Source organism: Ceratotherium simum, chromosome 17 (assembly GCF_057802395.1).
Source record: "Ceratotherium simum simum isolate JZ-2026a chromosome 17, ASM5780239v1, whole genome shotgun sequence".
Classification (NCBI taxonomy): Eukaryota; Metazoa; Chordata; class Mammalia; order Perissodactyla; family Rhinocerotidae; genus Ceratotherium; species Ceratotherium simum.
The window spans coordinates 7,588,454-7,602,234 of NC_141916.1; the positions used below are offsets into that span (position 1 = coordinate 7,588,454).

Below are 13,781 nucleotides of genomic sequence, written 5' to 3' on the forward strand. Positions count from 1 at the left end.
GAGACAAGATTGATTAAAAAAAATACACAGTCGATTCTCCTTATTCACGGATTCCATATTTGTGAATTCACCTACTTGCTAAAATTTATCTGTAACCCTCAAATCAACTTGTGGCACTTTTGCAGTCATCTACAGATATAATAATTACATATAGGTAATTATGTATCTAAAAATATTTTTAAAATGATAACTAATCTGTAATATAGCAAAGAAATGTTGACCTGAGGAAAGAATAAGGAGAAAATATGGTATAGTTTTGTATGAAGGACTGGGAAACACTAAAGATTATTACGATTCAATAATATTTCTGGGTCACTATAAAAAAAAAATCACAGTTCTCATCTAGTTTCTGTGTATAAAAAGAGGATGAATCTCATAGAGATAACAGCAACATTCATGTTCATATATAATTTCCTAGTCTTTGCAGTACTAAGTATTTTTTTGATGAGACTGAAAAGAAATGTGAAAGAAACAAGTCAGACATCAAGAACCTATTTATACACAATTTTAAAAGAGAGTATCCAGCAAAATGAAACTAATTGGAATCATGGGTAAGGGTTGAGAAATGGTTTGTCTGAACTAGTTTGTCCAAAGTTTAGAAAGTTAAAGAAGAAAAATGCAGGAGTTTTTTGATTTGTTGTTTTTTAGTTTTTAAGACTAGTATATAGTTAATAAAACGTGGCCTAGTAGATGTCCTATATGAACGTCATTTGTTTGTTCAGTTCCCGGGCACGGACCTCTACCACTCGTGAGCAGCCACGCTGTGGCGGCGACCCACATACAGAATAGAGGAAGACTGGAAACAGAGTTAGGGCAAATCTTCCTCAGGACAAAAAAAAAAAAAAAAAAACAGGCTGAAAACTGCTTATTCTTTTGAAAAGTTCAAAATTTCTCATAAATCTAAACTATATAATTAGGAAAACTTTAACAACAAAAAACTAAATTTCAGCTCAATTCTTATTTAAATGACAAACTAAATTACTTGAGATTTTATTGATTCTAAGAAGTAACCACTCCGCAACTAAAAATAAACTTAAAAGTTTAAGAATTACATTGAAAATATATTTAATTAATATTTAGTGCTTGTTTTGCAGACAAGTTTCATTTTAATAATTTTTCAAACAATGACTCTCAAAGAGTTCAATGACATGCCCAAATTTAGTCTTTGCATTTGTATAAAATATTTTTGTAGGTTTCTCAGATATGTACTGTATTCTAAAACCATCTGTCTCTCTATGGCCATTTGGTAACACAGCATTGTTTTTCAACCTTTATTTCATTATTTCCCTCCCCATCCTCCACAGCCTTTAAAGACATTTAAACTAATCATCCGCTCCACCCCCTACACCGAAAATTTAATACCATAGATGTGCTGTGTATCTCTTTATGTGCTGTGTCCCTTTCAAGGGCCACAAACCATTGTAACAGCTATGATTTTTTGCCCTTTCCCAAAGAACCAATTTTTGCCCTCCTGGGGGTGACATAGCCTTCGTTGAAACTGTATCTACTATACTAACCTTAAAGGCTCTTGGTGTGACGTAGCTAAATTTTCCAGACCACATTTGCTTGATCAATTCAGCATAAGATTTAGCTATTTCACCTCTCATTCCTAAAGGATTGTCAAAATTCAGTTCTTCTTGATACTTATCATTTAGGAAATATTCAGTAAGTGGAGGTGTGTTGCTCAAACACTGCAAAGAACAAAATATATTTTCAAGTAAAAGTAACCATATATGTTAAATATGTTAAAATGAAGAGAGAAATAAATTGATTTGCCATAATATATAGAGAAAAATTTAAATGATGACTTCTTGCACTAATAAGTAACTGGTCAAACAAACACTCAAATGATGCACTCAACTATTCATTTCCCAAATTTTAAATCAATTACTTATAACAAATGAAAACGCTAATTTTTTTTTGCTGTAAAATCTGCATTAATTTTAACCACAGCAAACTACCTGTTAACTGGGAGAGAAGCTCAGAGTTTTCTTTCCTTCTTTTACTTGATTGGTGGAAATTATGGATTGTCTACTCATCCCAGGCACCTGCAAATTAGCCTGAGTAGGTAAAAACTGAGACATAGGGCAAGCAAGAAATTAACTTTAAAGAAGTATTTACTGCTTCCATTGTCAGTTCCTTATCATGAAAGAGCAGCCCTTACATTTTCTGTCTGGTCAACCATTTTTAGAACGGACAGTACAGATTAGCTGAGCCTAAGAAAACAAACTTTTGTTACGTGAACTCTGGCTAAGTATGTTCTTACTTTTTCCAGCTCTTCTTTAATATAATAATCCTATTTTCCTTTATGGCAAGATAAAAACTATGAATAAGTTAATTCTCTAATCTTCCATTTTGAATTAAATAATTTAGGATTTAAAATAGATGGCAGAAGTACAGTTTTTTCCACAATATTTATCTCAAGATGGAATAATTTTATGTTGATAATACCAAATAATTTGATTTCATTATGAACCCAATATTACTTCATCAATTAGATGTCTAGAGTTATTATGCAGAACATGTAATGACTGACATAGTCATAGGGTCATATAGGTAACTTTTTTTTGCTGCAGGAAGATATTCATATTTGTCTTGGAGTCAGGAGGCAAAGTGCTTTAAGTGAAGCTAGCTGCTTGCATGTAAAGTAGTAGAAACCCACTCTTATGAGAGCTCGGATTTACACTAATGGAAATCAAAGTTTTTCAAAGCTTGCTTACCACTCATTTGGATTAAGTTAAATAGTCTTGGTAGCTATGAAAGGTTCAGCCTGCTGGGTTCATGCCAATAACTTGGATGCTATAAGCTATGACTATACATCTCATACTAAAACTCCAAAATTAAGCATATTCAATTTTTTGAAATAAAGTATGGTGTTCCATTTTGTAGTTTCAATTATAAATCAATTTATATTTACTCAAGTAACCATAATACCTATTTTGGAATTTTTTATATAATAAAAATAATACTGTCTAAATTGTCAGTCTGGCCCCTACCTCAAAGCAAAAGGAGAACTGTTTATAATATCATGGAACTTGTTATTGTATAATTCTTAGGCAATGAAAACAATATAACCATTTAGAAACGTTTGGAGTGGGCTACACAGGCCTTAGAGTCATTTACATGCCATTTTCAGCAGTAAAAAAATTTATGTGAGCAAGAGGAAGATAAAGGTAGGCTACAGTGCAGGAGGCAATTAGGGAAAAGGTACTTTTCTACCTTTCTTCTTAACTCCTTTTGTATCTCAACCTGATAATCTTACATGCCTTCTGAGCCTCATTTTCTCTTTACCTTTTGTATTTTATGTCCTTTTAACTATAAACCCAGCACTGGAGGTAGGGCTGGGCAACCCAGAATACATACAACATGGCAATGCAGAGCATAAATGTGATCACTTAGTAGCATCATCTGATTTAGTACAAACAGGATCAACACTCAATAGTCAATGAGGCAAAGGGGAAGTCAGACAGCATTTCCAACAATTATCAATTAGTTTTCAAATCCTTATATTTGATCAGCTCCGAGTTATACTAAGGATGTAATATTCTACTACTGTCTGTAACACAATTATACAAAGAACCTAACTTATGGGTTTAGCAAATACCTCAAAGAACCAAGTTGTGCAAACATGAATAATTTTTGAAATTTGTTTTTACTTAATTATTCACACATATCCTTATCTTACAAAGAGCTTCCAAATACAACTGAAAATCTTTTAGCTTTCCAATAGCATCCAGAGTGATCTTTGTAAATTTTGTATCTAATCATGTCACTTCCTTGCTATAAATCCTTTAATAGCAATTTCAGATTAAAATCTCAAATCTTTAGAAAGGTCTGTCTTTTGCTCCCCTATGCAGCCTCATCCCTTTGCCAGTACCTTTTTTTTTTTTTTTTTAATCCATCCCAGCCTTATTTGATTACTTGGGGTTCCTTGACCTCCATGCATTCTCTCACTGGGTAATTGCAACATTACTCCATCTACGTGAAATGTACCTGCTCTGCCTTACTAACTTCTACTAAACCATCAAGATTCAGGTATCCTGTCTGGGAAGCTTTCCTAGATTCCCTTGAAGTGTCTCCCCTGTTTGTTTCCATATTGCTTAGTGGTCACTATTATTATAGCACTTATTTTATAATATACTGTAACTTTAATTTTTAGTTTGTCTGTCTTGCCAAATGGACTGAGATCCCCACCCTCCTCCTCCAGCAGGAATCATGATATCCTTTATATTTATATCTCCAGCACTGAGCACCATGTCACTTGGCACTTAGCATGTGTATAATACATGTATGCTTAATAAAAATATTTTTGCCTATATTTACTAATGTACTTAACCTCTCAGTTTTTTTACTCTTTTCTTTCAATGTTTGGCACAGAACACTCAAATTTTTTTGAATGAAATATTACTAAGGCAAAAATATATTTGCTTGCAATGAACAATCTCAAAAGTTTCTTCAAGCACTTCTACCTGAATACTAAACCAAAAGGACAGAACCTATTAAACCCCCTCCCCACCCACTTTTGTTTGACCTTCATTCAGCCCACTATCTGCTTTGTAGTGGGTCTCTGCTTAGATTTTTAAAAAGTCTTTGATACAGAGACCAGCACTTATTTTCATAGTGACACATGCCAGTTCAAAAATGATTATAATTCAACGTTAACAAACTAAACAACAACAAAACATACATAGTTTTAACGATAAGTAATTGGCTGTCAAGATATCATAACCAATATATTTTGAGATAAACTTTATATTTAAATTTAAAGCATTAAGTCCTAAATGGCCCCCAAAAGCATCCTATTTGTTGAACATAATGTTTTAAGAAACTCACAAAACTACATTTTTCTAAAAATTTGTACAAACACATATAAACACAGAAATTCAACAGCCAGTTTGTCTTACTAATGCACCGATCGTAACAGTTTAAAAACTAAACTCATGTCAGACTTTTCTTTCTCATTTTGAAAATACCATACTTTTCTCCCTCATCTTGAAAATATCATTATTATTCTAGAGTCACTACATTCTTGAAATAGTATAAAGACCAATTAAAATATTAAAAGTTCACTTATAACTGTTGGTATAAATTTCAAGGCATAATTGGAATAGAGGTCAAACAACTAAAATATTTCCACGCCCCAGGTGATATCAGTATTCAATACCATCATTCTGGCAGAAGAAAGAAGCCAGTTTCTTAAAGTCGGTCATAATAAGAGTTTGATATATAAGCTAGGCAACTCATTATTCAATCTCTTAACATGAAACTATCTTAAAAACATGAACATCTTTGACAATTACATGAAAATTGGATACTGAGACTGTTTGCCATTAAATACGTCTTAAAGAATAAAGAAAATTTTCATTAGTTCCATAATAAAAATCATAACCAGAATTCTGAAGCATCTCTCTCAAAGATTCTTCTACTATTAAAAAAAATCACTTTCCTATCTGTTGGGACTGTCTCAAAATAATTCCTTTCTTAAGACATAAGAAATATATATTAAAATATATTAAATATGTAATAATATATTAAAAATTTTACATATGTAGATATAGGAAATTTTTTTTAACCTGTAAGGGTACTTTACTGAGTGATATAATATGGACTAGAAATAATACAATGTGTGTTGTGCCTATGTGGATATATCTCTTACTCTCAATGCTTCTTGAACTGCAAAATAAAACAAAACTCATCCTTCCTTAACATACATGGTTTTTCTTAGCGAAAACTGAGAATATATATGAATGTATCATAAAAACAAAAAGGATTATATAAACAGCATTAGTATGTTATTTTTGTGGCTACTTATGAGTTTTATGACATTCTACCAGTCACACGCCACGTTGAGCTTCACCTCTGTTAATCCATTTGATTTCAACTGCCTGATATTGACAATTGCCAACAATTCAGTATTTCAAGGAGAACTAGCTCTTACAATTCATCACCACAAAAATGAGGTCCAAATATGAAGTAATGTGACCGACCATAAAACATATATCTTAAGCCACAGTTTATTTATATCATAATTGTGCCTAGAGTCGGTCCTAAAATAAAGGAATAATCAGACTCAGGAAAAAGATTCTGTACCAGTAGTTTCAATTCTTAAAGCAAAAGAGAAAAAGTAAAAAATGTATATTAATGAACAGGCAAATGTACTTGTTAACTAGGCTAAATATTTCTATATTTAATTTTTTTAATGATTTCTAGGCAAGTTAATGGTGTGCAAAATTGACAAGAACATTTGAAGATCTAAGGATTAGAAAAACTAAATTTCGTATTTAGCATATGGCAGACTTTTGGCATTCATTAATTTAGCCTTTGTGATATAATGACTAGTTGGCCGACTGGAAATTTCAGGACCTAAGGTAGTATGGAAAGTTGTTGATTCATGAGGGATGGTGAGAATGGCTGGTGTATGTGCAAGCCAATCATTCTGTTAGCAGATAAGACTGCTAAGTTATCTGTTCCTCAAAGCGGCTTTGTGGTTCTCCACTTGTGCTTACATATGCATTTAAAATGGTAACTGCAAATAATAAGAGTATTCTTGAATGTGAATTTGAATTAGGAGTCTTAAGACATATTCTTTAGTTAATGTATTAGGACTGAGCCTTTGCATGTACTCCCCCTCTTAGAATATTCTTCCCCTGTAAGAAATTCCTACTTATTCCTTAACACTCATCTCAGCATCTCTTACAAATGTTATACCTTCCTCGGTACCTCAAGGAAGAACTAATATTCCTTCCTCTGGGCTAACTCTATACCCTGAACTCACATACTGCACTTATCTTGAGAGCAGAGTCCACATCTTACTCACTTTTGTACCTCAGGATCTAGCACAATGCCTGGCACATACCTCAACAAAGGAATGTTGAATGAATGAAAATTTGTATGGCAGAAAGATTAGAAGCAGTCCTTAGAGAGACTGAGAGCAGTGGGAAACACTTCACTAAAGAGATCTGAATTGCACCTTGTTATATAACTATAACCTATCTGAAAATTCTACAACTTCAAAAATAAAAGTCCAAATAATGCCTAAAGAGGCTTCCCTAATGAAGAAAAATTACTGTGAATGCCTTGACAACTATCAGGATAAATCCATATAAGTAAAAGATATGTGAAGGGAGAATATTTGCAAATAAATTTTTATGAAGACTCTTTTCCTCAAAAATTCTAGAGAATTCTTCTAAATATTCAAATGTCTTATCCAGTGGACATTCTGCTATATGGTTCAATGTATGTAGACCTTTAACCACTGCCACCATGAAAGACTATTTTTAAAAAGAATGCATATACCATTCAACTATTTTATAAAATATTAATTCTCTATGAAAAATCCTCTAGTTATAAATTTCCATCCTTAACCCAATATCCTAAAATTTGAATGTTATGTGAAGTACGATTTTCTTTCATTATTTAATCACTTGGAAAGACTACAATGCTTTGCACATAACTTGTCCTTATATACACATGCACAAATCCTATTGCTCTTACAGTACTTCCAAAAAGTTCTTCCATTAAATATGTTCTGATCAATAAGGCTGATGTTTCTAGAGATCTCTGAAAAAATTTTAAGTGACTCATGTAAGAGACCTAATTTTGTATTTCACTATAAACTTCTACATGGTTTTTTTAAACTGATGAAGTGAAATAAAGTTCTACTATATAACCAAATCTCAAGTCTGTAATCAACATATTTTAGGAAATGAATAATTAACAGCCATCCCAATAACTTGTAATGAATCTGGAATTTCCCCAGTACCTGTAAAATAGCCAAAGTAATCCCCTTCAAAAAGAGAAAGTTGTCTTTTGTAATGCTGAATATGAACCACTCCCTTTCTGTTCAGGTGCTCCAGAAGCCCAATTTTCAAGTGATCATGTATGCTCACTATTTTAGTAAACCGGTAACTAGAACAGGAAAGAAAACAAACTTAATTTTTGATTACCTAAAGCTTTTTGAGTTGCGTAACTCATTCTGTAACTGATCAAAATGTAACGCCAGTCACAACCCTTTAAAAAAGTAGCTACACCTTCTAACTGACGAATACTAAAAATAAAACCCCACTCTAAAATGAGGAAACCATTTTATTTTCTTATGATCTACAAAATAAACCTGAAGTAATCCATAAAGTAATCCCCAAATATATCTTTCCGGATTTTAAGATTAGATGGATAAAGAACTTTCAGATTTGCCACGTTATTGTTGTTGTTTTTCAATTCGTCATGACAACAGTATAAACATTGTGAAAAGGTACTGTATAATTCTGAAGCATTCTACTAATCCTGGGACACTGGCTCTAGTTCTGTAATGAAATAGCAGATGAGATAGGAAACTGTGACGCAGACTTTTACAATGAAGAACTACAAATGTAAGCCTGCCCCTTCATCAAGTAGATTTAAAAAATGAGATATTTTAAAGACACTTAATGTTTTATTTTTTGTTATTTTTTTTCCTAGGAAAGGCAAATCTCATTACATTTGCGAGACTAATTCCAAAGCTTTTCCACATATTTTGGGAAAGCAAATACAATTATAGTTCTATTTTGCTTACATTTCCATTCTCTCTTCAAGCTTTCTTTAAAGAATACATTTAGGTAAGTAAAATATAAATGGATATACCTTTCCTTTTATTTATCTAGTTTTAAAAAACTTTTATTTTAACTATGTTTTTCCCCCCCTTCCAACTAGTCAGTAAAGAGAGAGAAGAGGCATATACCCTACTTAAAATATTGGAATTTTAACAAAGTAGTTTTAAAGGCAGTGCTTTTGAATTGGACAAAGATATTGCTCTAACATTTTAACGTATATCCTTAAACTGGTTACTGTTCATGCTAAGACATGAATAAAATTAAACTTCATTTAAAGTCCCTGCCCTCACACTTTCCTTCAAATTCTATGGAATGAACCTCTTCTTCACACACTACTTGAATTCAATGAAGAATTATTATGAAAGCTCTGGGAAGTATGAGAACTAATGGGAAACATTTTGTTGGCTAGCAAAGAAATGTCAATGCTGCTTTTTTCCTCATCTATAGGAATGTGGAAGGAGAATTCTAAGTTTGTCAAAAAGACAACCCTGTTACTTGCAATGAGTAAATCCTGTAACTACAGATGTCAATGTTAAAAAAAGCTATGATTATGTAAAGACCATTGACTTTCACATTAAAAGCTAAAAGTAGAAATTGTATAGAAAGCCCACTTGCAATATAGATTAATTTGAAAGCTTTAGTGATGATTACACCAACAATGCTGTAAGTTTCAGGTAGGTGTATTTAAATGAGGTTTTAAAATCACTAGCCTATAACAGCAATTGTCTAATTTTTTTTCTTAGTTAACAGGCTATTTAATAAGTGATTTTATGTTTATATGCTCACTTTATGGGAAGCATGTTAAAACCAATGGTTCTAATAACTTTAATAAACATTAGTGTAAGTTATATTTATTTTAAAAAACTAAAGCTTATGAATTTGATTTTAATGTTTGGTATCTTATCTCTTACCCCATTAATAATTCAAAACTGGCTCACAATGAAATGAATGCCAATATTTTAGATAAGACAGTCAAAGGATTTAAGAAAAAACAATGGTTCTTTATAATTTTGTGTGTATAGCCCCCTGCACATAATATTCAGCAAAGAAAGATTTCCGAAGAAAGAAGTATTAAGATTTGTGTGATTTGTTGATCTTTTAGTTCTCCTGCAAAGGCATACAGAAAAGGACAGCACAATTTTTCTTTAAAGTTTAACTGATTTATTACATTCTTTAAGAGAAATCGCTAAGTCATATACTTTTCAGTATCATTTCATTACACTAGGCCCATAACTGAATAAATATGTAAGCCGAGTTGAAACAGAAATTTAAAGACCAAGTGATAGCATGAACTATGAAGCTTTCTGATTATTTTCATAATCAAAAAGAACTTTAAACTTAAATAATCATTCAACAAATATTTATTAAGAACAGATCATTATTTCAGGAGTCTCTAGAAGTATAGAAATAATGTTCTAAAAGGATTTTTTCATATCATTCACTGAAATCATTCAAGGAGCTACTTGAACGGTAGTGATGGGGTATGCTCTGTCAACCTGTGATTAACATGGCAGCCCAATCCAAGTGCTATCAAATTGGTTACATTGGCAGAACATAAACATCTACATTGCTAGGTCTTCAACCCTTCAAAGAAGTAAATATATATATTATGTGCTATGATTCTTTTTAAAATTATTGTGCTTTTTGGAATTTAGACAGCTCCAGAAATATTATTAATCTGGTACAGGTCAAGTTCTAAACATTTCTGGTAAATTTTTCTAATGCAGTGTTTCTCAAACCATCTGTATGGAAGGCCTAATTTAAAAAAAAATCTCCAAATCATCACAGACTGATACTTTTGCAAAATACAATAAAATGAATCACTAGAAAAATGAAATAAAAAACAAAGCTCCATTTTTATAATTAGATTTAGTAGATATAAAATTATGCTGTTGAACTGCTATAAGTTTTGGACCAGTTGCACTTAATTTCTATCCTTATTTTATTGTCGACGAGCAGTCTCATCCATAGACACACTGTGAGAAACACTTCTAATGTACTTACTAGCAATTCTGGCATTATACCAAACATCAGGGACATAAAAGAAAACCAAAGACAGCCTCTACTTTCATCCTTCTCACTGTGTTATGGGTATTTGTCCAGAAGAATGAGACAGGGGAGGGGGGCGTAGGAGAGGCAACGAGGGAAGAGGAAACAGTGAATGAAGAGGTTCCAAACTTAATGAATTCCAAGAAGCTTTAGTTTTGGCTACAGAGGTTAGGGTCCAGTTTGGATTTTATTCCTTAGGTGATGGGAAACAGGTTATAAGCAAGGAGGTAACATAATCATATTTGCATTTTAAAACAATGACTCTGGAAGCAGTGTACTAAATGGATTAGAAGAGGATAAACGATGGAACAAAGAGATGAGTTAGAGATATATTTCAAGAGTTCACATAAAACATGCTCAAGTATTGAAACAGTGTACTGACAGGAGAGGAGAAGACAGATGTAAGTGATATTCAAGAGGCAGGAGAACAAACAGGACTTGTGTAAATCCTAGGTTTTTGGTTTGGGTTACTGGGCGGGTGGCTGCACCTAAAAGAGAGTATAAGAAATAAAACCATCAGGTTTCTGGGGAAATATGTTTAGTCTTAATAGACATGTTGAGTTATCCGTAATATTATCTAGGCAGGAATGTCCATCTAATATTTATATATTGGAGGGAAACTCAGGACAGAGAATTATGGTTGAGACAGATTTGGAATTCGTCAGTTATAAGTGGATGTCAACTTCTCAAAGGTAAAGAGGCTACAAAGAACCTAGCAAACAGGAGGTCAAGAGTGACTCTATCAAAAGCAACTATGGGATGGTATGATGGTCACAATGATGATATAACAGCAGTTGATACACACATATTGCTTACTACGTGCCAAGCACTTCTTAAGTACTTTATCTTCATTTAACAGATGAAGAAACTAAGAAGCTTCTTATCCAAGGTCACATAAGTTATAAGTGGCAGAACTAGGATTTGAATTCAAGCTGTCAGGTTCCCAAATCCACGCTTTTAACTACTATTATGCTATGCTGCAGAGACGAGGGCTACTGAATGAGAGATGAGAAAGTAGGGAGAAAACACAGACCATCCTTTTCGAGGTCAAGGGTCTTCCTTCCTCCATCTCCCCTCCACCCTGTTTAACAAAAAGACTTAACCATGTATATATACTGAAAGGAAGACAGTGAAGAGGTGAGGTTAAAGATATAGAACAAAGAGGAGACAATGGAACAAGTCTCAGGGAAGGTGACAGCGGTCCCAGGAAGATGGTGGTATCATCATGATGACAGAGACACTTTTGGCATGGTATTCAATAAGTATAAGAGGAATCTTCAAGTATGTTGTTATCTTATTATTAAGAACTTCATTATAAACAATTAGTAACATTTTTGTCAAAAATTTGGTTTTTAATTTTCTTCTAAAAACAGTTACTGAAAGCTTTCTCCTAGTAAAGTATATAATGCTTAGAAAAGCCCTGGGCAATTACTGAAGAATTATTCATAATGTTTCAATTATATACCAAATCTGTAAAAGAACACATATATAGATTCATTCATATATATATAAATGAATATATGTGTGCATGTATCCTAGTGTTGTGTGTCAATGATTCGGTTTCTATTCAAAGCAAAATCTCTCTAAATGAAGGCCAGAGACAGATTTTAACTACACATGAGACATGATTGTAAAGCAGAGAGTGATTTTCCAGTAAACCCTTTAAATTCAAATGAACATCATCTTTGATGTAATTACTTTAGGAGGCTATATGTTTGTTCCATTGATATTGTCATTTCTCAAAATACTTTAGGTACTTCTCTTTTTAAAGCTAGCTCACATATGAAAAAGCATCAATATCTAGCATACAGGAGGTACCAGTATGTGTTTATTGAGTGTATGAACAATGTGTTTTTTGCTATGGTAAAACAGTTTTCTGATGTAGGGATTTTTGTAGTGGAAAAATGTGGGAACAAGCATGAGCTATAATGTTATAGTTGTACCTCTGGTAATTCATTGCTATTTTTATGACAAGATGAACAAAACCTAAGTCACAATGAATAATATACCCTACCAAATGAAATCAAGACCCAACTCAAATGTCACCTCCTTGGTGAGGCCTCACTTATTTCCCAACGGCTTCTCTTCTCTTTGCTTCCACAACATTTGGCAGATCATGCTTTCTATTATATCACATATTACATCTTATTTATTTATGTCTATCTCATTCACTACACCATGAAGTTCTAGAGGATAGGCACTGTCTTTTTCAGCACTGTATCACCAATGTCTAGAACAATTCTTGTCACATAGTAAAGACTCAATGGATATTTGATGGATTAGCTAAATAAATTAGTGCAATAAAAACAAAAAAACTAGTTTAGTTGCTCTTAATTCAACTGCCCCTTTCTCTCTCCAAACCTAGATGAACCCAATTATTTATTGTATAAACTCAGTTAACTATTTTATGCACCATGTAGCTGAAGATTGCTAGAGAAAAATCTCAGGGGAATAAATTTATACCATTCTAAACTGATGATCTCCAACCTCAAATGAGATTTTAACACTGCCAAGCAACCTTACGCTTTCATTCTTAACTAATGATCTGGTCTCGGATTTCATCACAAAATCTAGAAACGACTTGCATCCATAATCCTTTTCTTTTTTCTTGTTGCAAGAGTAGTGTCTTTCCTTCATCCAGATGTTGTATTGTAAGGCTTAGTCCTGGGATCCCTTTTTCCTAGATGCCCTCATTTAGATGCAATCATTTCCCTGACTTTAAATACCATCTACAAACAGCCATATTTCTATTTCCAACATAGGCCTCTGGTCTGTGTTCCATACTAGAATATCCATTTGCCTATGATGTATCTACTTGGATGTTTCATGGGACTCACAAACTGAGTATGCCTAAAATTAACTCATAATCTTCTCTCCATGCCAAATCTACTCCTCCTACTTTGTCCCTCCTCCCACCACTCCAATTTCATTACATGGTTTTCATTATGATGCACAAGCCAGAAACTAGAGAAACACTTGTGATTTCCTTTACTTTTCATTAATTTGAGTGCCTTCTACATGCCAGACACTGTTCTAGTTAATGAGGCTATAGCAGTGACTAAAACAAAGCCCCTGTGCTCATGGAGCATGTGTAAATGTGTGCTGGAAGTAGAAGGAGGCAGACAGACAAACAAAAAACTCAAG

At 33.0% G+C, this 13,781-nt stretch overlaps 1 protein-coding gene across 3 annotated transcripts in view; it reads right to left on the reverse strand.

Moving 5' to 3' along the window:
- USP15 (ubiquitin specific peptidase 15) overlaps window positions 1-13,781 on the reverse strand; it is a 123,572-nt gene that overhangs the window by 21,988 nt on the left and 87,803 nt on the right. For 2 of the 3 annotated variants that reach the window (XM_004429355.3, XM_004429356.3), the window contains one exon: window positions 1,518-1,691. In XM_004429355.3, the coding sequence (XP_004429412.1) occupies window positions 1,518-1,691 (174 nt within the window). Of the gene's footprint in view, window positions 1-1,517; window positions 1,692-7,762; window positions 7,871-13,781 lie in introns of those variants that run through there. The other variant, XM_087442098.1, reaches the window with a different exon arrangement.